Below are 26,710 nucleotides of genomic sequence, written 5' to 3' on the forward strand. Positions count from 1 at the left end.
TGAGGCAGGACCTTCTAATTCAAGGTCCATTCGTACATCCAAACCTAGTCTCTCTGCAGCTGACTGCTTGGAGATTGAACGCTTGATTCTAGCTAAGCGTGGGTTTTCGGATTCAGTTATAGATACCCTGACTCAGGCTAGAAAGCCTGTCACTAGGAAAATTTACCATAAGATATGGCGGAAATATCTTTGTTGGTGCGAATCCAAGGGTTACTCATGAAGTAAGATTAGGATTCCAAGGATTTTAGCTTTTCTCCAAGAACGATTGGAGAAAGGTTTGTCAGCTAGTTCCTTAAAAGGACAGATATCAGCTCTGTCTGTTTTGTTACACAAACGTCTGGCAGCAATGCCAGATGTTCAGGAGTTTGTGCAGGCTTTAGTCAGAATCAAGCCTGTCTACAGACCTGTGACTCCTCCATGGAGTCTAAATCTAGTTCTTTCAGTTCTTCAGGGGGTTCCGTTTGAACCTCTACATTCCATAGATATTAAGTTACTATCTTGGAAAGTTTTGTTTTTGGTTGCTATCTCTTCCGCTAGAAGAGTTTCTGAATTGTCTGCTTTGCAGTGTAATTCACCCTATCTGGTGTTTCATACAGATAAGGTTGTTTTACGTACCAAACCTGGTTTTCTTCCTAAAGTGGTTTCCAATAAGAATATTAACCAGGAAATAGTTGTTCCTTCTCTGTGTCCTAACCCAGCTTCTAACAAGGAACGTCTGTTACACAATCTCGATGTGGTTCGTGCTTTGAAGTTTTACCTAAAAGCAACTAAAGATTTCAGACAAACATCGTCCTTGTTTGTCGTCTATTCTGGTAAGAGGAGAGGTCAAAAGGCGACTGCGACCTCTCTGTCTTTCTGGCTGAAAAGCATCATCCGGTTGGCTTATGAGACTGCTGGAAGGCAGCCTCCTGAACGAATTACAGCTCACTCTACTAGAGCTGTGGCTTCCACTTGGGCTTTCAAGAATGAGGCTTCTGTTGAACAGCACTGCATACATTTGCCAAATTTTACAAATTCGATTCTTTTGCTTCTTCGGAGGCTATTTTTGGGAGAAAGGTTTTGCAAGCAGTGGTGCCTTCCGTTTAGGTTACCTGACTTGTTCCCTCCCTTCATCCGTGTCCTAAAGCTTTGGTATTGGTTCCCACAAGTAAGGATGAAGCCGTGGACCGGATACACCAATGTAGGAGAAAACAGAATTTATGTTTAAGAAAGACAAAGTTATTTTCTCCCTTCCGTGTGTGTATTAGGATAAAGCTTCACCCCTCACCCTATACAGTAGGTGCATACATATAAATAATGAAGAGAGCGGTTATAACACCGGTTTTACTCACGAGTCCATGTCTGCGCTCGGTCCTGGGGAAGCAGTGCAGTACCTCTAACTGCTCCCCTGTTCAAGCATGCAGGTGTCCTCGACTTCAGTGAGACCGTGTAGCCGCTTCCAGTCGGCGTCTGACGTCACAGTGTAGATCCGCTGTGCAATCCAATAGGGCGGGTGAGGGGGCTTGGTCTGGAGTCCGTAAACGGTATCCTCATTGGCTTGGAGTAGACAACAAACATCAAAGGTACAGAGGAGAACCGATACAACTTGGTGCTTCACAAAAACTTTACTTTATTCCATTAAAAACAGCAACTCCAACGTTAACATGCAACGAACACACTTCAGCAAAGTGCATAGATACAGGATGGTGGCCACTAATGCTGCTGACGCGTTTCGGCTACCTGTGCCGTAGTCATAGCATCTGTTAGCATATGTTTACCTGATAAATTTCTTTCTCCTACGGTGTATCCGGTCCACGGCCCACCCTGGCTTTTTAGTCAGGTTTAAATTTATTTTTTATAAACTACAGTCACCACTGCACCCTATGGTTCTCCTTTTTCTCCTAACCGTCGGTCGAATGACTGGGGGGGCGGAGCCTGAGGGGAGCTATATGGACAGCTTTGCTGTGTGCTCTCTTTGCCACTTCCTGTAGGGATTGAGAATATCCCACAAGTAAGGATGAAGCCGTGGACCGGATATACCGTAGGAGAAAGAAATTTATCAGGTAAACATAAATTCTGTTTTTTCAAAATTAGCGCTAGTTACATTGTAACACTAATATCTTTCAGGAATCCCTGAATATCCCATATATTTTGTTTTAGAAGACATCCCAATGTATTGATCTAGGCCCATTTTGATATATTTCATGCCACCATTTCACCGCCAAATGCGATCAAATAAAAAAATCGCTCACTTCTTACAAATATTTTCACAAACTTTAGGTTTCTCACTGAAATTATTTACAAACAACTTGTGCAATTATGGCATAAATGGTTGTAAATGCTTCTCCTGGATCCCCTTTGTTCAGAAATAGCAGACATATATGACTTTGGCGTTGCTTTTTGGTAATTAGAAGGCCGCTAAATGCTGCTGCGCACCACACTTGTATTATGCCCAGCAGTGAAGGGGTTAATTAGGTAGCTTGTAGAGTTCATTTTTAGCTTTAGTGTAGAGATCAGCCTCCATCCCACCCCCTGATCCCTCCCTGACCCCTCTCAAACGGCTCTCTTCCCTCCCCCACTTCACAATTGTCACCTCCATCTTAAGTACTGGCAGAAATTCTTCCAGTACTGAAATAAAAAAACATTTATTTTATTTTTTTAGTGTGTGTATATGTATATATATATATATATATATATATATATATATATATATATATATATATATATATATATATATATATATATATATATATATATTTAAAAAAATTTTTTACATACAGTCTGCAGTGATGGATCCCCCCTTAGCCCCCAACCTCCCTGATTCCCCCATACATCTCTCTAACCCTCCCCCCTCTACCAGTTGCCTGCCAAAAATTTTTTTTTTATATCAAACATTTGTTTTCTGTAGTATAGCTGCCCCCCACTCAATAATCTACATCCCTCCCAGATCCCTTACAAAACATCAGAGCTCCCCCCTCCATCTGCATCGGTCATTTTTTTTTTTTTTTGGATCAGTGCATATTTGGCACACGCCCCCCCCCTCGGACACCACCACCGACAACGGCGATCATCATAGGCAAATAGGATCCGGATGCTAACATGATCGGACCGACCACCACCCTCCTCCCAGAAGCAGCACCCACCAACGAACGTTAGCATCAATGGCCGATGCAGAGAGGGCTACAGAGCTCTGCATTGGTGGGTAAAATAGGGGATTGCAGTGATGCCTCAATATCGATGCATCACTACAATACCCTGGAAGCAATCATGATCACTTCCAGCGCTTCAAACAGCAGAGGACGTGCCAGGTACGTCATTTGTCGTTAAGGGTAGTTTTTTGGATGACATACCTTTGCACGTCCTCTGTCATTAAGGGGTTAAAGGGACACTGAACCCAAAAAAATTATTTCGGGATTCAGATAAAGCATGACAATTTTAAGCAACTTTCTAATTTACTCCTATTATCAAATAGAATGTAAGTTTAGATGCCGACCCATTTTTGGTGAACAACCTGGATTGTTCTTGCTGATTGGTGGACAAATCCACCCACCAATAAACAAGTGTTGTCCAGAGTGCTGAACTAAAAATTGGCTGGCTCCTTAGCTTAGATGCCTTCTTTTTCAAATAAAGATAGCAAGAGAACGAAGAAAATTTGATAATAGGAGTAAATTAGAAAGTTGCTTAAAATTGCATGCTCTATCTGAATCACAAAAGATAAAATGTGGGTTCAGTGTCCCTTTAACTGCACTAGAAGTGTACTTTTTGCACGTGTTGTGTTGCACTCATATTAAATGGTTGAAAGCAAACTGTTTTGCCTCGCACATTAACCTGACGAGTGCAAAAAAGCAGAATATTGCGTGTGCATTCAGTCGTTCACGCATTGCACCAAGTCAATGGACCAAAAAAAGAGGGGGGAAAAACTAACACGCCACTCTCGCTCAAAACACAATCGCATATTCTCAAGTGCACTTATCCAACATGAAAATATGAATATTTCACATTCCAATGTTCTTCACGTAACAGAATATGTTCTATTTATTCATAAATATTTCTATATATATATATATATATATATGATGTTTTTTTTTGCACAATATATTTATCTATAGATAGATAGCTAGATAGATAATTATATATAGGTATAGACATATACAGATTATATATAGGAATATCTATTTAAAAATACATAGAAAATATTCTGCTATGTGCAAAACATAGGAATGTGAAATATTTACAGTAAATACATAGTATAACACTTTATTTAATATGAATATTGCATAAATGTTTTCTCTTGTTAAGTGTATCCAGTCCACGGATCATCCATTACTTGTGGGATATTCTCCTTCCCAACAGGAAGTTGCAAGAGGATCACCCACAGCAGAGCTGCTATATAGCTCCTCCCCTCACTGCCATATCCAGTCATTCTCTTGCAACTCTCAACAAAGATGGACGTAGTAAGAGGAGAGTGGTGTATTATAGTTAGTTTTTTAACTTCAATAAAAAGTTTGTTATTTTTAAATGGTACCGGAGTGTACTGTTTCATCTCAGGCAGCATTAGAAGAAGAATCTGCCTGTGATTTCTATGATCTTAGCAGAAGTAACTAAGATCCACTGCCGTTCTCACATATTCTGAGGAGTGTGGTAACTTCAGAGGGGGAATGGCGTGCAGGTTTTCCTTCAATAAGGTATGTGCAGTTAATATATTTCTAGGGATGGAATTTGCTAGAAAAATGCTGCTGATACTGGATTAATGTAAGTTAAGCCTTAAATGCAGTGATAGCGACTGGTATCAGGCTTATTAACAGAGATACATACTCTTATAAAAGTGTAATATAAAACGTTTGCTGGCATGTTAATCGTTTTTATATATGTTTGGTGACAAAACTTATTGGGGCCTAGTTTTTTTCCACATGGCTGGCTTGATTTTTGCCTAGAAACAGTTTCCTGAAGCTTTTCACTGTTGCAATATGAGTGGGAAGGGCCTATTTTAGTGCTTTTCTGTGCAGATAAAAATACTGACAGAGACATTCAGCTTCCCTCTGCATGATACAGGACATCTCTGAAGGGCTCAAAAGGCTTCAAAGTTGTGTTTGAGGAGGGTAACAATCACAGTAGACTGTGGCAGTTGTTGTGGCTGTGTTTAAAAAACGTTTTTGTCATTTATTATTCTGTTTTTGTTATTAAGGGGTTAATCATCCATTTGCAAGTGGGTGCAATGATCTGCTGACTTGTTACATACACTGTAAATATTTTGTTAGTGTAACTGCCTTTTTTCACTGTTATTTCAAATTTTGACAAAATTTGTTTCTCTTAAAGGCACAGTAACGTTTTTTATATTGCTTGTTAACTTGCTTTAAAGTGTTTTCCAAGCTTGCTAGTCTCATTGCTAGTCTGTACAAACATGTCTGAAACAGAGGATACTTGTTCATTATGTTTAAAAGCCATGGTGGAGCCCCATAGGAGAATGTGTACTAAATGTATTGATTTCACCTTAAACAGTAAAGATCAGTCTTTATCTATAAAAGAATTGTCACCAGAGGGGTCTGTCGAGGGGGAAGTTATGCCGACTAACTCTCCCCACGTGTCGACCCTTCGCCTCCCGCTCAAGGGACGCACGCTAATATGGCGCCAAGTACATCAGGGACGCCCATAGCGATTACTTTGCAGGACATGGCTGCAATCATGAATAATACCCTGTCAGAGGTATTATCCAGATTGCCTGAATTGAGAGGCAAGCGCGATAGCTCTGGGGTTAGACGAGATACAGAGCGCGTAGATGCTGTAAGAGCCATGTCTGATACTGCGTCACAATATGCAGAACCTGAGGACGGAGAGCTTCAGTCTGTGGGTGACGTCTCTGAATCGGGGAGGTATTAGCTGCTCTGAATGACTGTGACACAATTGCAGTGCCAGAGAAATTGTGTAGGCTGGATAAATGCTATGCAGTGCCGGTGAGTACTGATGTTTTTCCAATACCTAAAAGGCTTACAGAAATTATTAGTAAGGAATGGGATAGGCCCGGTGTGCCCTTTTCCCCACCTCCTATATTTAGAAAAATGTTTCCAATAGATGCCACTACACGGGACTTATGGCAGACTGTCCCTAAGGTGGAGGGAGCAGTTTCTACTTTAGCAAAGCGTACCACTATCCCGGTTGAGGACAGTTGTGCTTTTTCAGATCCAATGGATAAAAAAATTAGAGGGTTACCTTAAGAAAATGTTTATTCAACAAGGTTTTATTTTACAGCCCCTTGCATGCATTGCCCCTGTCACTGCTGCTGCTGCATTCTGGTTTGAGGCCCTGGAAGAGGCCATCCACACAGCTCCATTGACTGAAATTGTTGACAAGCTTAGAACTCTTAAGCTAGCTAACTCATTTGTTTCTGATGCCATTGTTCATTTGACTAAACTAACGGCTAAGAATTCCGGATTCGCCATCCAGGCGCGTAGGGCGCTATGGCTCAAATCCTGGTCAGTCTAAATTACTCAACATTCCTTTCAAGGGGCAGACCTTGTTCGGGCCTGGTTTGAAAGAAATTATTGCTGACATTACTGGAGGTAAGGGTCATACCCTTCCTCAGGACAGGGCCAAATCAAAGGCCAAACAGTCTAATTTTCGTGCCTTTCGAAATTTCAAGGCAGGTGCAGCATCAACTTCCTCTGCTTCAAAACAAGAGGGAACTTTTGCTCAATCCAAGCAGGCCTGGAAACCTAACCAGTCCTGGAACAAGGGCAAGCAGGCCAGAAAGCCTGCTGCTGCCTCTAAGACAGCATGAAGGAGCGGCCCCCTATCCGACAACGGATCTAGTAGTGGGCAGACTCTCTTCGCCCAGGCGTGGGCAAGAGATGTTCAGGATCCCTGGGCGTTGGAGATCATATCTCAGGGATATCTTCTGGACTTCAAAGCTTCTCCTCCACAAGGGAGATTTCACCTTTCAAGATTATCTGCAAACCAGATAAAGAAAGAGGCATTCCTAAGCTGCGTACAAGATCTCCTTGTAATGGGAGTGATCCATCCAGTTCCGCGGACGGAACAAGGACAGGGGTTTTATTCAAATCTGTTTGTGGTTCCCAAAAAAGAGGGAACCTTCAGACCATTTTTGGATTTAAAGATCCTAAACAAATTCCTCAGAGTTCCGTCATTCAAGATGGAAACTATTCGAACCATTTTACCCATGATCCAAGAGGGTCAGTACATGACCACAGTGGACTTAAAGGATGCCTACCTTCACATTCCGATTCACAAGAATCATCATCAATTCCTGAGGTTTGCCTTTCTAGACAGGCATTACCAATTTGTATCTCTTCCATTTGGGTTGGCTACAGCCCCAAGAATTTTTACAAAGGTTCTGGGCTCACTTCTGGCGATCCTAAGACCGCGAGGCATAGCGGTGGCTCCTTACCTGGACGATATCCTGATACAGGCGTCAAGCTTTCAAATTGCCAAATCTTATACAGAGATATTTCTGGCATTCCTGAGGTCGCATGGGTGGAAAGTGAACGAAGAAAAGAGTTCTCTCTCTCCTCTCACAAGGGTTTCCTTCCTAGGGACTCTAATAGATTCTGTAGAAATTAAAATTTACCTGACGGAGTACAGGTTATCAAAACTTCTAAATGCTTGCCGTGTTCTTCACTTCATTCCGCGCCCCACGGTGGCTCAGTGCATGGAAGTAATCGGCTTAATGGTAGCGGCGATGGACATAGTGCCATTCGCGCGCCTGCATCTCAGACTGCTGCAATTATGCATGCTCAGTCAGTGGAATGGGGATTACACAGATTTGTCCCCTCTACTAAATCTGGATCAGGAAACCAGAGATTCTCTTCTCTGGTGGTTATCTCGGGCCCATCTGTCCAAGGGTATGACCTTTCGCAGACCAGATTGGACAATTGTAACAACAGATGCCAGCCTTCTAGGTTGGGGTGCAGTCTGGAACTCCCTGAAGGCTCAAGGTTCATGGACTCAGGAGGAGAAACTCCTCCCAATAAATATTCTGGAGTTAAGAGCAATATTCAATGCTCTTCTGGCTTGGCCTCAGCTAGCAACACTGAGGTTCATCAGATTTCAGTCGGACAACATCACGACTGTGGCTTACATCAACCATCAAGGGGGAACCAGGAGTTCCCTAGCGATGTCAGAAGTCTCCAAGATAATTCGCTGGGCAGAGACTCACTCTTGCCACCTGTCAGTGATCCATATCCCAGGTGTAGAGAACTGGGAGGCGGATTTTCTAAGTCGTCAGACTTTTCATCCGGGGGAATGGGAACTCCATCCGGAGGTGTTTGCTCAATTGGTTCTCCGTTGGGGCAAACCAGAATTGGATCTCATGGAGTCTCGCCAGAACGCCAAGCTTCCTTGTTACGGATCCAGGTCCAGGGACCCAGAAGCGGCACTGATAGATGCTCTAGCAGCGCCTTGGTTCTTCAACCTGGCTTATGTGTTTCCGCCGTTTCCTCTGCTCCCTCGTCTGATTGCCAAAATCAAACAGGAAAGAGCATCGGTGATATTGATAGCGCCTGCGTGGCCACGCAGGACCTGGTATGCAGACCTAGTGGACATGTCATCCTTTCCACCATGGACTCTGCCTCTGAGACAACACCTTCTAATACAAGGTCCTTTCAATCATCCGAATCTACTTTCTCTGAGACTGACTGCATGGAGATTGAACGCTTGATCCTATCAAAGCGTGGCTTCTCCGAGTCAGTAATTGATACCTTAATACAGGCACGAAAGCCTGTCACCAGGAAAATTTACCACAAGATATGGCGTAAAAATCTTCAATGGTGTGAATCCAAGAATTACTCATAGAGTAGGGTTAGGATTCCTAGGATATTGTCCTTCCTCCAAGAGGGTTTGGACAAAGGATTATCAGCTAGTTCTTTAAAGGGACAGATTTCTGCTCTGTCTATTCTTTTACACAAGCGTCTGGCAGAAGTTCCAGACGTTCAGGCATTTTGTCAGGCTTTAGTTAGACTTAAGCCTGTGTTTAAACCTGTTGCTCCTCCATGGAGCTTAAACTTGGTTCTTAAAGTTCTTCAAGGAGTTCCGTTTGAACCCCTTCATTCTATTGATATCAAACTTCTTTCATGGAAAGTTCTTTTTCTGATGGCTATTTCCTCGGCTCGAAGAGTCTCGGAGTTATCTGCCTTACATTGTGATTCTCCTTATCTGATCTTTCATTCAGATAAAGTTGTTCTGCGTACAAAACCTGGGTTTTTACCTAAGGTGGTTTCTAACAAGAATATCAATCAAGAGATTGTTGTTCCATCATTATGTCCTAATCCTTCTTCAAAGAAGGAACGTCTTTTGCATAATCTAGACGTAGTCCGTGCCTTGAAGTTTTACTTACAGGCTACTAAAGATTTTCGCCAAACATCTAACCTGTTTGTTGTTTACTCTGGACAGAGGAGAGGTCAGAAGGCCTCGGCAACCTCTCTTTCTTTTTGGCTTCGGAGTATAATCCGTTTAGCCTATGAGACTGCTGGACAGCAGCCTCCTGAAAGGATTACAGCTCATTCTACTAGAGCTGTGGCTTCCACCTGGGCCTTTAAAAATGAGGCCTCTGTTGAACAGATTTGCAAGGCTGCAACTTGGTCTTCCCTTCATACTTTTTCCAAATTTTACAAATTTGATACTTTTGCTTCTTCGGAGGCTGTTTTTGGGAGAAAGGTTCTACAGTCAGTGGTTCCTTCCGTTTAAGTTCCTGCCTTGTCCCTCCCATCATCCGTGTACTTTAGCTTTGGTATTGGTATCCCACAAGTAATGGATGATCCGTGGACTGGATACACTTAACAAGAGAAAACATAATTTATGCTTACCTGATAAATTTATTTCTCTTGTAGTGTATCCAGACCACGGCCCGCCCTGTCCTTTTCAGGCAGGTCTATATTTTAATTAAACTACAGTCACCACTGCACCCTATGGTTTCTCCTTTTCTCGGCTTGTTTCGGTCGAATGACTGGATATGGCAGTGAGGGGAGGAGCTATATAGCAGCTCTGCTGTGGGTGATCCTCTTGCAACTTCCTGTTGGGAAGGAGAATATCCCACAAGTAATGGATGATCCGTGGACTGGATACACTACAAGAGAAATACATTTATCAGGTAAGCATAAATTATGTTTTTTCATGTCTTCATCTACTTAACTGTAAATGGCTACAATGCACTTACATAGGAGTCATATATATGTGTACATATGTATTTGTGTTTATATGTGTATATACCGGTATATACACATACATACATTTTTAGAGGTGCATATGTATGTATCGCAATGTTAAAGCCCTTTGTCTGCCTTTTTTTCTTCTAACACCTGAGATCTCATATCTTTGAAAAAAAATATAACTTTTGTGTGCAATATTTTATTGTAATATTTTTGATGTGTTTTGTGCAACTTTTTTGTTTCGTGAAAGTTAACCAGAGCTCTTTAGGACGCGGTAATCATTCTAGTGTAAATAATTATTCCACTCAAGCAACGCGTTTACTTTCATCTCGTAATACCAGTGGTAAATCCGACGAGCGCAAACACCAGCAATAAACCCCTTATCGCTCGCGTGCAAATGTTAGTGCTCCACTTGTAATCTGACCCTTTAAGGGGCGCACTGTGCAATATATTTTTTTATTGCTTATTTTCCAATGTTTTATGGTGGACTTTCAAATTCCCTGAAAGATATCTTATCTATACTATTAATATATTTAAAAAAAAAAAAAAAAAAAAAAAAAAAGTATTCTCTTTTTGTAGAAAGATATAATCCACACACAAAGGGTGTGTATAAGGCATCAGGATTTTTTCCAATCACTGTTTTGTTGCAAATGTATCCAAGCGAATGCCATGCAAAACAATCTTTTATTTTTACCTCCCAAAACTCATTATTACTCACTGGGATATAACTTCGCTGTTAGATTAGGTATACGCCTTCACAATAACTCCCTTTGATTCACAAAGTCCCGTTACTCAGTGCACATTATTCTTAATTATTTTAGGTTATTAACATTGCTTTGTGTTCCTCAGCTATATTTTTTTTAAACATGTTTTTAACTGCTGCTTTTTCATAATCGTGATTGTCAAATTGACTTCTGTGTGTCTTTTTGTTCAAATATTTTCTTGTCCAATAGACAAAGTAAAATTTATTTATTGCATCTACATGATAAAGGTTCAGATAAAATGTCAACTTATTTGATATTTATATAGTTACCTTTTGATTTGTTTTTCTATGCAATACAGTTCTAACACTCTAATATATAATTGTTGCTGCACCAAGGAATAAGGAAACTTCTGCTTTTTCAACAGAATTGCAAATTCATTTTGAATTATTGAAATTGTAATGGATAAATTGCTCTTTTGTCTTTGATTTTGTCTTTGATTGAGTATTCTTGAATTACACCATTCTTCTGGACTAATCCTCAATAACTTCCATTGATACAATTTACCATAGATTTAGCTTTTTAACCAATATTCAATAACCTCAGTTGCAAGCTGAATAGCTTTGTGAATGAAACCATGGGCATATTGTACAATTTGTAAGGGAAATGTACATACCTTCAAATTTAAGGGTAAGCTCACGAGTCCACCTGTCCTGTTGATCGTGTTATGTAAAGATAGTTTACAGCTTACAGTAACTCAAAGGCAGGGACCTCTACTCTTTATGATGCATGTAAATCTATTCTGATTATTGCACTCCACAACTGTATACTTAAGGGGTCGATGTATCAAGCTACGGTGGACAGGGGCGTACATATGCACCCCTGTCTCCTGCAGCTCACCTCTGGCGGGCTGAATTCCGCTGCCAAAATTCAGCATTGCACAAGAATGCAATTTTGCTCTTGTGCAACGCCGCCCACGCACAGCCAATCAATTGGGGCCAGAAGCTGCCAATCTCCCCGGTCAGACGAGACCAGGGAGATTGAAATTTGCCACCTAAAAAGCAGCGGTCTGATGACCGCTGCTTCTTAAATACAGACTGTAGGTTCTCTTGTGAGAACCTGCAGTCGTAGGGGCGCGAAGGCTGGTGAAGCCTCTGATAAATCGATCCCTTAAAGGGACATGAAACTTAAAAAAAAAAAAATTCATGATTAAGATAGGCCATTCAAGTTTAAACAAAAATGTTGGTTTCTCCAACATAGGTGTGTCCGGTCCACGGCGTCATCCTTACTTGTGGGATATTCTCTTCCCCAACAGGAAATGGCAAAGAGCCCAGCAAAGCTGGTCACATGATCCCTCCTAGGCTCCGCCTTCCCCAGTCATTCTCTTTGCCGTTGCACAGGCAACATCTCAACGGAGATGGCTTAGAGTTTTTTGGTGTTTAAATGTAGTTTTTATTCTTCAATCAAGAGTTTGTTATTTTAAAATAGTGCTGGTATGTACTATTTACTCTGAAACAGAAAAGAGATGAAGATTTCTGTTTGTAAGAGGAAAATGATTTTAGCAACCGTTACTAAAATCGATGGCTGTTTCCACACAGGACTGTTGAGAGGAATTAACTTCAGTTGGGGGAAACAGTGAGCAGACTTTTGCTGCTTGAGGTATGACACATTTCTAACAAGACTTGGTAATGCTGGAAGCTGTCATTTTCCCTATGGGATCCGGTAAGCCATTTTTATTAAATAAGAATAAAGGGCTTCACAAGGGCTTTAAAGACTGGTAGACATTTTTCTGGGCTAAAACGATTGATTTATAAGCATTTTTAATAGTTTATAGCTTTGAGGAGTTATTTTATTCTTGGGAATTATGTTAAAGAAACGGCAGGCACTGTATTGGACACCTTTTTCACTGGGGGCCTTCTCTAATCATAGGCAGAGCCTCATTTTCGCGCCACTAATGCGCAGTTGTTTTTGGGAAGCAAGGCATGCAGATACATGTGTGAGGAGCTCAGATACATAGAAAAAGCTTACTGAAGGCGTCATTTGGTATCGTATTCCCCTCTGGGCTTGGTTGGGTCTCAGCAAAGCAGATACCAGGGACTGTATAGGGGTTAAATATAAAACGGCTCCGGTTCCGTTATTTTAAGAGTTAAAGCTTTCAAATTTGGTGTGCAATACTTTTAAGAAGAAACCTGCCACTGCTACCAAGACAGCATGAGATGTTGGCCCCCGATCCGGGACCGGATCTGGTGGGGGGCAGACTTTCTCTCTTCGCTCAGGCTTGGGCAAGAGATGTTCTGGATCCTTGGGCGCTAGAAATAGTCTCCCAAGGTTATCTTCTGGAATTCAAGGAGCTACCCCCAAGGAGGGGGAGGTTCCACAGGTCTCAATTGTCTTCAGACCACATAAAAAGACAGGCATTCTTACATTGTGTAGAAGACCTGTTAAAAATGGGAGTGATTCATCCGGTTCCATTAGGAGAACAAGGGATGGGATTCTACTCCAATCTGTTCATAGTTCCCAAAAAAGAGGGAACATTCAGACCAATCTTAGATCTCAAGATCCTAAACAAATTTCTCAAGGTTCCATCGTTCAAAATGGAAACCATTCGGACAATTCTTCCTACCATCCAGGAAGGACAATTCATGACCACGGTGGATTTAAAGGATGCGTATCTACATATTCCTATCCACAAGGAACATCATCGGTTCCTAAGGTTCGCCTTTCTGGACAAGCATTACCAGTTTGTGGCACTTCCATTCGGATTAGCCACTGCTCCAAGAATTTTCACAAAGGTACTAGGGTCCCTTCTAGCGGTGCTAAGACCAAGGGGCATTGCAGTAGTACCTTACTTGGACGACATACTGATTCAAGCGTCGTCTCTACCACAAGCAAAGGCTCATACGGACATTGTCCTGGCCTTTCTCAGATCTCACGGGTGGAAAGTGAACGTAGAAAAAAGTTCTCTATCTCCGTCAACAAGAGTTCCCTTCTTGGGAACAATAATAGACTCCTTAGAAATGAGGATTTTTCTGACAGAGGCCAGAAAATCAAAACTTCTAAGCTCTTGTCAAGTACTTCATTCTGTTCTTCTTCCTTCCATAGCGCAGTGCATGGAAGTAATAGGTTTGATGGTCGCGGCAATGGACATAGTTCCTTTTGCGCGAATTCATCTAAGACCATTACAACTGTGCATGCTCAGTCAGTGGAATGGGGATTATACAGACTTGTCTCCGACGATACAAGTAGATCAGAGGACCAGAGATTCACTCCGTTGGTGGCTGACCCTGGACAACCTGTCACAAGGGATGAGCTTCCGCAGACCAGAGTGGGTCATTGTCACGACCGACGCCAGTCTGGTGGGCTGGGGCGCGGTCTGGGAACCCCTGAAAGCTCAGGGTCTTTGGTCTCGGGAAGAATCTCTTCTCCCGATAAATATTCTGGAACTGAGAGCGATATTCAATGCTCTCAAGGCTTGGCCTCAGCTAGCAAAGGCCAAATTCATACGGTTTCAATCAGACAACATGACGACTGTTGCGTATATCAACCATCAGGGGGGAACAAGGAGTTCCCTGGCGATGGAAGAAGTGACCAAAATAATTCAATGGGCGGAGACTCACTCCTGCCACTTGTCTGCAATCCACATCCCAGGAGTGGAAAATTGGGAAGCGGATTTTCTGAGTCGTCAGACATTTCATCCGGGGGAGTGGGAACTCCATCCGGAAATCTTTGCCCAAATAATTCAATTGTGGGGCTTTCCAGACATGGATCTGATGGCGTCTTGTCAGAACTTCAAGGTTCCTTGCTACGGGTCCAGATCCAGGGATCCCAAGGCAACTCTAGTGGATGCACTAGTAGCACCTTGGAGCTTCAACCTAGCTTATGTGTTCCCACCGTTTCCTCTCATTCCCAGGCTGGTAGCCAGGATCAAACAGGAGAGGGTATCGGTGATCTTGATAGCTCCTGCGTCGCCACGCAGGACTTGGTATGCAGATCTGGTGAATATGTCATCGGCTCCACCATGGAAGCTACCTTTGAGACAGGACCTTCTTGTTCAAGGTCCGTTCGAACATCCGAATCTGGCCTCACTCCAACTGACTGCTTGGAGATTGAACGCTTGATTTTATCAAAGCGAGGGTTCTCAGATTCTGTCATTGATACTCTTGTTCAGGCCAGAAAGCCTGTAACTAGAAAAATCTACCATAAAATATGGAAAAAATATATCTGTTGGTGTGAATCTAAAGGATTCCCATGGAACAAGATAAAAATTCCTAAGATTCTATCCTTTCTTCAAGAAGGTTTGGAGAAAGGATTATCTGCAAGTTCTTTGAAGGGACAGATTTCTGCTTTATCTGTTTAACTTCACAAAAAGCTGGCGGCTGTGCCAGATGTTCAAGCTTTTGTTCAGGCTCTGGTTAGAATCAAGCCTGTTTACAAACCTTTGACTCCTCCTTGGAGTCTCAATTTAGTTCTTTCAGTTCTTCAGGGGGTTCCGTTTGAACCCCTACATTCCGTTGATATCAAGTTATTATCTTGGAAAGTTTTGTTTTTGGTTGCAATTTCTTCTGCTAGAAGAGTTTCAGAGTTATCTGCTCTGCAGTGTTCTCCTCCTTATCTGGTGTTCCATGCAGATAAGGTGGTTTTGCGTACTAAACCTGGTTTTCTTCCGAAAGTTGTTTCTAACAAAAATATTAACCAGGAGATAGTCGTGCCTTCTTTGTGTCCGAATCCAGTTTCAAAGAAGGAACGTTTGTTGCACAATTTGGATGTAGTTCGTGCTCTAAAATTCTATTTAGAGGCTACAAAGGATTTCAGACAAACATCTTCCTTGTTTGTTGTTTATTCTGGTAAAAGGAGAGGTCAAAAAGCAACTTCTACCTCTCTCTCTTTTTGGCTTAAAAGCATCATCAGATTGGCTTATGAGACTGCCGGACGACAGCCTCCTGAAAGAATCACAGCTCATTCCACTAGGGCCGTGGCTTCCACATGGGCCTTCAAGAACGAGGCTTCTGTTGATCAGATATGTAAGGCAGCGACTTGGTCTTCACTGCACACTTTTACCAAATTTTACAAATTTGATACTTTTGCTTCTTCTGAGGCTATTTTTGGGAGAAAGGTTTTGCAAGCCGTGGTGCCTTCCATCTAGGTGACCTGATTTGCTCCCTCCCATCATCCGTGTCCTACAGCTTTGGTATTGGTTCCCACAAGTAAGGATGACGCCGTGGACCGGACACACCTATGTTGGAGAAAACAGAATTTATGTTTACCTGATAAATTACTTTCTCCAACGGTGTGTCCGGTCCACGGCCCGCCCTGGTTTTTTAATCAGGTCTGATGATTTATTTTCTCTAACTACAGTCACCACGGTATCATATGATTTCTCCTATGCAAATATTCCTCCTTTACGTCGGTCGAATGACTGGGGAAGGCGGAGCCTAGGAGGGATCATGTGACCAGCTTTGCTGGGCTCTTTGCCATTTCCTGTTGGGGAAGAGAATATCCCACAAGTAAGGATGACGCCGTGGACCGGACACACCGTTGGAGAAAGTAATTTATCAGGTAAACATAAATTCTGTTTTTCATGTCCCTTTACTGTTAAAGCGCTGCATTAACAAACACTCGGCTAGATTACGAGTTTTGCACTATACCGGGTGCATAAAGAACGCAATAAAATGAGCGGTACCGCACTTTCCATAGCATTGCCATTACGAGTTACTGAAAAACGTCCTTGCGCTGTGCGGTATAGTGCATTTAAGCTTCATACCACACAAAAGCCAAGGGCTGAGTTTACGTGCTCGTGCACGCTTTCCCCCATAGACATCAATGGGGAAAGAGTGTTAGAAATAAACTAACACCTGCGATCTCGGAATGGCAAATCGCCGTAACGCAACCCCATTATTGTCAATGGGGAAAAGAAAATTAAGTTTAAACCTAACACCCTAACATAAACCCCTAGACTAAACATCCCTAATACGCTGGTCCCTGACATCGCCAACACTAAAGTTATTAACCCCTAATCTGCCGCTCCCCGACATCGCTGACACTAAATAAAGTTTACCCCTAATCCACTGCTGCCCAACATCGCTGACGCTAAATAAAGTTATTAACCCCTATTCCACCGTTCCCCCACATCGCCAACACTACATAACGCTATTAACCCCTAAACCGCAAGCCCCCCACATTGCACAACACTAAATTAAACTATTAACCCCTAAACCTAACACCCCCTAACTTTAAATTAAAAGTTGCAATATTACTATCTTAAATTAAAACTTACCACTTAAAAAACATAATTCACATGATTAAAAAAAAAGAAACACTGCGAAAAAATAAAAAACCTAAATGACAAATTTTTAAAAAAAAACAACTACGAAAAAATTTAAAAAAATCTAACATTACAAAAAAGAAACACTAAAATTACGAAAAATAAAAAAAACTCTAAAATTACAAAAAATAAACGTAATTATCAAAAATAAAAACAATTACACCTAATCTAATAGCCCTATAAAAATAAAAAAATATAAACATCCCCTAACCTACAATAAACTACCAATAGCCCTTAAAAGGGCCTTTTGTAGGGCATTGCCCAAAGTTAAACAGCTCTTTTACTAACAAAAAATTACAGTCCCCCCAACAGTAAAAACCCCCACCCAACCCCCACCCAACCAACCTCCCTAAGTCTAAATAAAACCTATACTACCCATTGCCCCTAAAGGGGCATTTGTATGGGCATTGCCCTTAAAAGGGCATTCAGCCCTTTGTCACGTGTGTATTCCCTTAGATACCTCTCTAAGGATCAATGTTTCAAATGAGGGGGGAAAATTATAGATCAAATTCATATTTCCTGTGACATAATATGAAAGAAAACTCAAGCAATATGGGATTCTGGAGATCTCTCAATTTCTATGTTATTTTAGCCTTGCTTTGTATAAACTTTCAACATTGGGAATCTGAATATATCCTACTTGCAACAGACAAGCCTTTAAGAAACGTCCTTAGCTAAGGTGTAAACTGAGATGTTTACATGCTTCAGTATTAGATGTACGAAAGGGCTGGCGGACTGACATTAGCAGTTCCCTGGGACCAGGATTTTTTTTTTTAACTCTGTAATATAAAGATTTATACAGATATAATATACAGATTTATACACATCTGCAAAAAATGATTCCATTTAATTGTAACATTGAACACCCACATGAAAAAGGCACATTTCCAGGCCTGCGTCTGTTGCCTCTAATGTTGTTCCTTTATTTCAGGCTTTTGTTTCAGCTTTACTTCTAGTCGTCTGTATTTTTTTGCGTCCATCCATGCAACTTTCTTTGGTATCACAAATGGATAGCAAATGTATTTTTCACAGTATACATTTAAACCCACTTTGAGTTAATCTCCAGTTTCTAGCCCAGGGTGGACAAAAGGGTAGTTTCCTCTTTTGGCAGGAAATAAACCATCGTCCAAGACGAGGCTGAAATTATCATAAAAACATTATAATATTTTGAACAGTAAGCTTTATTGAAAATATAATTATGTCCAGTTATATTTTGGGACCCAATTGATTATTTTGATATCAGACATGATTTGTCTGACCTGTTTAGTTGCCGCCTGGTCATATAACTTAGTTTGAAATAACTTTAGGGATCTGTATTGGCATAACTGTTGTCTTTCGGCCACTTGACCGGTTTAGAGCAGGAAAACTGATTTTGCCAGACCAGCCATAAATGCCAGTGGATTCAATATGCACAGCTACTACTATGTACACAGTTACATGAGTTTAAAAGAACCACTGACGTTCCTGAGACTATTACCATCATGAGGTAAAATTTCTGCAGACACCATAAATAGATGTGTTACCGTTTTTAAGTTGTTGAAATGCCACATGAAATTGGATTGAGTGGTACAGCTGGCACCATACATGATAAAGATAGTCCTCTCCATAGATTGAGTTTAATTTTTTCTTTCTTTCTTTTTTCTCTCGTTTATTTAGGCATTTGCCGGCCTTTCATACTCCAACTGTCTCTCGGAAGTCTGGCTCCAGAGTTCGAAGAATGTTTTCAATGTCGCACAAATCTCCTCCACCTAAGGTGCCTCAGCCTGACAGAGTGGACGAGGTGTACGATGCCCTGAAGAAGGGTTTGGGGTAAGGGTTTACAGCTTTTGGCTGGGTTCTGAAATAGTATAAAGTATGTGTGTGTGTGTGTATATATATATATATATATAATACTTGAAGAAAAACGAGGAACCGGGAACTTCGAATGCCAAGTGGTTTATTCAAACACAGAGTGGGTAGCACTAACACAGGTGTGCAAGGGGTGCTAGATATGACGCATTTCGCGCATGTTCACATGCGCTTCAACAGAGATATATATATATATATATATATATGTGTGTATATGTGTGTACAGATAGATAGATATTAGATGTGTATATATTAAAAAATAAGTGTATAGTTTAAGTGGCCATAAAGCAATGGGATAATGCCATAACCTGCAATGTTGTAACCTAGGTTTCCTTTATAAATGAAGTCTCTACAGTGTGCAACCAATGACTCTGTGGAATATAGCAGCGTTAAGTCTAGAATCTGCAGTTCCACTTCTAGGAGAAATTAAAAAGCCCACAATTTTCAGTTAAATAACAGGAAAGGGGGACAAAATAAATAATTATATTAAATTGTACAGTATTTTTAATATACACAATTACATATTTTATATTGCAATCTTGGGGTGTTTAATGTCCAGACTTCACAAGCCTTACTCTGCTAATTCTACACAGTGTCATTATAGTATCTCATTTATATTAGTCCCTAACTGGCCTCGGCAAACATAATAAGACAAGATACTTTTAAAAAGCTACTTTTAAAGGGATAATAAAGTCAAAATTTAACTTTCATGATTCAGATAGGGCTTATAATTTTAAACAACTTTCCAATTTACGTTCATCATCAAATTTGCTTTGTTCTCTTGCTATTCTTAGTTGAAAGCTAAACCTAGGTAGGCTTGTGTGCTAATTTCTATGCCCTTGAAGGCCCCCTCTTATCTGAATGCATTTGACAGATTTTCACAGCTAGAGGGTGTTAGTTCACGTGTTTCATATAAATAACATTGTGCTGATGCACGTAGAGTTATTTAGGAGTCAGCACTAATTGCTTGAAATGCAAGTCTGTCAAAAGATCTGAGATAAGGAGGCAGTCTGCAGAAGCTTAGATACAAGGTAATTACAGAGGTAAACAGTGTATTAATATAACAGTGTTGGTTGTGCAAAACTGGGGAATGGTAAATAAAGGGATTATTTATCTTTTTAAACAATAACATATTTGGTGTTTACTATCCCTTTAACAAAATGACAGTGGCTACAAGTCTGGATTGGCTGTTTCAAATCAGACGAGAGGTGGGAGACCCTGGCTGTTAAAAAACAAACAAAACAAAAAAAAAACAATTGCTGGTTTTTATTACAAGAGTGAAAATACTCTGACAGAAGTGTGGTAATACACCATAACTTAAAGGGACATGAAAGCCAACATTTTTCTTTTAAGATTCAAATAGAATACAATTTCGAAAAAGTTTCCATTTTACTTCTATTATGAAATTTGCCTAATTCTCATGTTATTTTTTGTTGAAGAGATATCTAGATAGGCAGCAGCATACACGTCTGGAGCACTACATAACAGGAAATAGTGCTGCTATCTAGAGCGTTTCCTGATGTATAACATTGCAGCAAAACTGCTGCCATATAGTGCTGCAGACACGTGCACACTCCTGAGCTTACCTTCCTGCTTTTTAACAAAGGATAACGAGAAAACAAAGACAATTTGATAATGGAAGTTGATTGGAAAGTTATTTACAATTGTATATTCTTGTACCTATAAGTATACTCTGATGTATTTGCTTGTAACCTTTTATGCAACTCTATCTATCTGGATCATGAAAGAACATTTTTGGATTTTATGTCCCTTTAACACACTTGTGGATAATTCTTGCAAAATAAGTGAGAAGTTGATAATGTGCATCGTATCCTCTATTCACATTATAACAATAAGCAAGAGTACATCATATTATATATTATAAAGGGACACTGAACCCAAATTTTTTATTTTGTGATTCAGATAGAGCATGCAATTTTAAGCAACTTTCTAATTTACTCCTATTATCAAATTTTCTTCATTCTCTTGGTATCTTTATTTGAAAAGCAAGAATGTAAGCTTAGATCCCGGCCCATTTTTGGTGAACAACCTGGGTTGTCCTTGCTGATTGGACAGCACCAATGAACAAGTGCTGTTCATGGTTCTGAACCACAAATTTGCTGGCTCCTTAGCTTAGATGCCTTATTTTTCAAATAAAGATAGCAAGAGAACAAAGAAAAATTGACAATAGGAGTAAATTAGAAAGTTGCTTAAAATTGCACACTCTATCTGAATCGTGAAAGAAAAAATTTGGGTTCAGTGTCCCTTTAATAAATATGTTTACAGTAAAAAACATCTAAATTAACCCACTAAAGTCAAACTTCAGATAGAGCATGCAATTTTCAATAACTTTCCAATTCACTTCCATTATCAAATAGTGCACAGTCTTTTTATATGCATGCTCTCTGTGACACCAACTCCCACTGAGCATATGCAAGAGTTCACAGTGTATACGTATGCGCATTTTGTGATTGGCTGATGACTTACATATGATGCAGGGGGGGAAGGAAAATTGAACTAACTGAAATTTGTCAGGCAAAAATCTACTACTCATTTGAAGTGCTATTGCATTGTTGTCTTAGTATGCATCTGTTGATTATGCAAGTCAATTGTATTTAATTGTCCTTTAAAGGGACATTAGAGTATTCTATAAATTAATAGTTTATACCAGCATGTAATCCCTGCATATGCATGTAAAATAAATGCTTTAAAAGAACTGTTAGCTAAAGTTGTAATAGTTTGCAGCTAAAGTTGTAATAGTTTGCAGTACACACCCTTTGTAATGTATGTGTGTACCTTATCTCCTTTAGCGATCTATCTCAGTTAGGGACAGGTTTAAATGAGCTACTGAACTGATCAAGCAATCACTTTGTAGATCCTACAGGGTGCACACTAAGCCTCTCTGGGGCAGTATTTTTTTTTATCTTTCATCAGCATCAAATGGGGAGAGTCCACGAGTTATCACATGTGGGAATTCCCTTTCTGAGGAGCATTCCCACACATGATGACTTGTGGACTTTCACCATCCTGAAAGAAATTGATCTATCGGGTAAGCATAAATTTTGTTTATTATAGTTAAAGGGACAGAATACATAAATTTTCATATAACTGCATGTAATAGACACTATAAAGAATACTATACTTTAAAAATCCAGTATAAAACCTTTTAAAAATTTACTTAGAAGCTCCCAGTTTATCACTGTTGAAAAGGTTAGGCTGGGACACCCACTGAAATGGTCAGTAAAGCAAAAACAGCAGACAACCTCTCTCCTCTGCATATGAAAATACCCTTTAGACAAACAGGAGCAAGCGAGAGTAGGTAGACAACAGTATACTTCTAGAACTTTGGGGCTTGGTTAGGAGTCTGAAAATCAGCACAATGTTATTTAAAAATAAGGAAAACTATACAGATTTACAAACAAAACAAAAAAACCTGTGTGGGCTATATAAATGGATCATCTATAAAACATTAATGCAAAGAAAAATCTAGTGTACAATGTTCCTTTAAATTACACATACAACAGGCAAAGTTAACAATGAACATTACATGTGGGTTTTTTTTCTAAGCATTTATTGTCCATTAAAGTGTAGATTACAGGCCAAGCCTAATAATTTAATGGTCTATAATTTGTGTATCTGGAATGATTTCCTCTTGCTAAATTTTATATTGTGGATGTAGTGCAAGAATTGCAATTAATCCTACTGTAGAACACCATTGTGTCCTGAATTTAGCATTACAATAGTCTCTTTCCCTCACACTGGGTCACTCTTCCTGTTTATAGAGCATACCTGGAAGTCCACCAAATGGAAATGGAGAAAATGAGCACTCAGATCCGTGAGTCTAAAAGGAATTCCAGACTGGTAAGTACCCAAAATATTTACTGCAATTCAAATTTTTTTTATCTAAAGCCACACAAAGGGTTAAACAGTTATTTTGTTTTTCTTGAATTCTTGTGAAATCTTGCTTCGAATGGCTCCTGAGCTACTTGTTTGATAAAAAAAAATGTATTGGGTACATCTGGGCCTATGCCACCATTTATACAAACATTCTCCCTAGTAGGAGATATGTTCTATTTGATACCAAAAATGTCAACATTACATGGAAGCAACATGTTTTAGTAATGTCAAAAAGACTTTCCTGGAGATGACAATGTAATTTTACTCTGTCTTCTTTTAAAGGGACAGTATACACCAATTTTCATATAACTGCATGTAATAGACACTACTATAAAGCATAATATGCACAGACACTGATCTAAAAATCCAGTATAAATGGATCTTTTAAAAACATACTTAGAAGCTCCCAGTTTAGCACTGTTGATAAGGTTGACAGGGACACCCACTGTTAGGGGCTGGAAAAACAAGAAGAGCAGACACTTTTCCCTCCCCCAATTCCCTGCATATGAAGAGACAGATAACATAAACAGTAGTCTGTAAACGCGTGTATACATCTGACACTGTGGGGCTTGGTTAGGAGTCTGAAAGTCATAACAATGTTATAAAAAAATAAGCAAAACTATACATTGTTACAAAAACACTCCTAGATGGGCTATATAAATGGATCATCCACAAAACATTTATGCACAGGAAAATCTAGTGTATAATGTCCCTTTAATACCATAAAAGATCATTTTTTTAACTGGTCTACCTGTCTAGGTAATCATTTTGCAGATTTCCTGACCAACTGAGGCCTAGTTCCATTGAGTTGGTAAAATTTGGAAAATGGTTGTAAAAAAAAAAGTCTATGGAGAATTTTTATGTTACCATCTGTTTCCAAACTTTAGCACCTTAAAGGGACACTGAACCCAAACTTTTTCTATAGTGATTCAGATAGAGCATGCAATTTTAAGCAACTTTCTAATTTACTCCTATTATCAATTTTTCTTTGTTCTCTTGCTATCTTTATTTGAAAAAGAAGGCATCTAAGCTTTTTTATTAGTTCAGCACTCTAGACAACACTTTTTTATTGGTGGATGAATTTATGCACCAATCAACAAGAACAACCCAGGTTGTTCACCAAAAATGGGCCGGCATCTAAACTTCTTGCATTTCAAATAAAGATACCAAGAAAATGAGGAAAATTTGATAATAGGAGTAAATTAGAAAGTTGCTTATAATTTCATGCTCTATCTGAATCACGAAAGAAAACATTTGGGTTCAGTGTCCCTTTAAAAGAAACTAGGCCTGAGTTTTTGCGTTGTCATTCCTTACAGCACCTTGTATAAGAACTAATTTAACATGAGACTATATATTTGTTTTTTCTTTCTTTCTTTCTTTCTTTCCTTCTTTCTTTCTTTCTTTCTTTCTTTCTTTCTTTCTTTCTTTCTTTCTTTCTTTCTTTCTTTCTTTCTTTCTTTCTTTCTTTCTTTCTTTCTTTCTTTCTTTCTTTCTTCCTTCCTTCCTTCCTTCCTTCCTTCCTTCCTTCCTTCCTTCCTTCCTTCCTTCCTTTCTTTCTTTCTTTCTTTCTTTCTTTCTTTCTTTCTTTCTTTCTTTCTTTCTTTCTTTCTTTCTTTCTTTCTTTCTTTCTTTCTTTCTTTCTTTCTTTCTTTCTTTCTTTCTTTCTTTCTTTCTTTCTTTCTTTCTTTCTTTCTTTCCTTCCTTCCTTCCTTCCTTCCTTCCTTCCTTCTTTCTTTCTGTCCTTCTTTCTTTCTGTCCTTCTTCCTTTCTTTCCTTCTTTCTTTCTTTCTTTCTTTCTTTCTTTCTTTCTTTCTTTCCTTCTTTCTTTCTGTCCTTCTTCCTTTCTTTCTTTCTTTCCTTCTTTCTTTCTTTCCTTCTTTCTTTCTTTCTTTCCTTCTTTCTTTCTTTCCTTCTTTCTTTCTGTCCTTCTTCCTTTCTTTCTTTCTTTCCTTCTTTCTTTCTTTCCTTCTTTCTTTCTTTCTTTCTTTCTTTCTTTCCTTCTTTCTTTCTTTCCTTCTTTCTTTCCTTCTTTCTTTCCTTCTTTTTTTCTTTCTTTCTTTCTTTCTTTCTTTCTTTCTTTCTTTCTTTCCTTCTTTCTTTCCTTCTTTCTTTCTTTCTTTCTTTCTTTCCTTCCTTCCTTCCTTCCTTCCTTCCTTCCTTCCTTCCTTCCTTCTTTCTTTCTTTCCTTCTTTCTTTCTTTCCTTCTTTCTTTTTTTCCTTCTTTCTTTTTTTCTTTCTTTCTTTCTTTCTTTCTTTCTTTCTTTCTTTCCTTCTTTCTTTCCTTCTTTCTTTCCTTCTTTCTTTCCTTCTTTCTTTCCTTCTTTCTTTCCTTCTTTCTTTCCTTCTTTCTTTCCTTCTTTCTTTCTTTCTTTCTTTCTTTCCTTCTTTCTTTCTTTCTTTCTTTCTTTCTTTCTTTCTTTCTTTCTTTCTTTCTTTCTTTCTTTCTTTCTTTCTTTCCTTCCTTCCTTCCTTCCTTCCTTCCTTCCTTCCTTCCTTCCTTCCTTCCTTCCTTCCTTCCTTCCTTCCTTCCTTCCTTCCTTCCTTCCTTCCTTCCTTCCTTCCTTCCTTCCTTTCTTTCTTTCTTTCTTTCTTTCTTTCTTTCTTTCTTTCCTTCTTCCTTCCTTCCTTCCTTCCTTCCTTCCTTCCTTCCTTCCTTCCTTCCTTCCTTCCTTCCTTCCTTCCTTCCTTCCTTCCTTCTTTCCTTCTTTCTTTCTGTCCTTCTTTCTTTCTGTCCTTCCTTCTTTCTGTCCTTCTTTCTTTCTTTCCTTCTTTCTTTCCTTCTTTTCTCCAACATAGGTGTGTCCGGTCCACGGCGTCATCCTTACTTGTGGGATATTCTCTTCCCCAACAGGAAATGGCAAAGAGCCCAGCAAAGCTGGTCACATGATCCCTCCTAGGCTCCGCCTACCCCAGTCATTCTCTTTGCCGTTGTACAGGCAACATCTCCACGGAGATGGCTTAGAGTTTTTTAGTGTTTAACTGTAGTTTTTATTATTCAATCAAGAGTTTGTTATTTTAAAATAGTGCTGGTATGTACTATTTACTCAGAAACAGAAAAGAGATGAAGATTTCTGTTTGTATGAGGAAAATGATTTTAGCACCGTAACTAAAATCCATGGCTGTTCCACACAGGACTGTTGAGAGCAATTAACTTCAGTTGGGGGAACAGTGTGCAGTCTCTTACTGCTTGAGGTATGACACATTCTAACAAGACGATGTAATGCTGGAAGCTGTCATTTTCCCTATGGGATCCGGTAAGCCATGTTTATTAAGATAGTAAATAAGGGCTTCACAAGGGCTTATTAAGACTGTAGACTTTTTCTGGGATAAATCGATTCATTATTAACACATATTTAGCCTTGAGGAATCATTTATTCTGGGTATTTTGATATGATTATATCGGCAGGCACTGTTTTAGACACCTTATTCTTTAGGGGCTTTCCCTAATCATAGTCAGAGCCTCATTTTCGCGCCGGTATGGCGCACTTGTTTTTGAGGACAGCATGGCATGCAGCTGCATGTGTGTGGAGCTCTGATACATAGAAAAGTCTTTCTGAAGGCATCATTTGGTATCGTATTCCCCTTTGGGCTTGGTTGGGTCTCAGCAAAGCAGATTCCAGGGACTGTAAAGGGGTTAAATATAAAAACGGCTCCGGTTCCGTTATTTTAAGGGTTAAAGCTTCCAAATTTGGTGTGCAATACTTTTAAGGCTTTAAGACACTGTGGTGAAATTTTGGTGAATTTTGAACAATTCCTTCATGCTTTTTCGCAATTGCAGTAATAAAGTGTGTTTAGTTTAAAATTTA

General features: G+C 39.7%; 1 protein-coding gene across 2 annotated transcripts in view; it reads left to right on the plus strand.

Annotated features, from left to right (window-relative positions):
• LOC128646092 (rho family-interacting cell polarization regulator 1) overlaps positions 1–26,710 on the plus strand; it is a 439,097-nt gene that overhangs the window by 218,349 nt on the left and 194,038 nt on the right. For both annotated transcript variants that reach the window (XM_053699534.1, XM_053699533.1), the window contains exons 3-4: positions 18,816–18,968; positions 22,790–22,868. In XM_053699534.1, coding sequence (XP_053555509.1) covers positions 18,816–18,968; positions 22,790–22,868 — 232 coding nt within the window. The remainder of the gene's footprint in view (positions 1–18,815; positions 18,969–22,789; positions 22,869–26,710) is intronic.

The sequence above is a fragment of the Bombina bombina genome, chromosome 1, assembly GCF_027579735.1.
Source record: "Bombina bombina isolate aBomBom1 chromosome 1, aBomBom1.pri, whole genome shotgun sequence".
Taxonomy (NCBI): domain Eukaryota; kingdom Metazoa; phylum Chordata; class Amphibia; order Anura; family Bombinatoridae; genus Bombina; species Bombina bombina.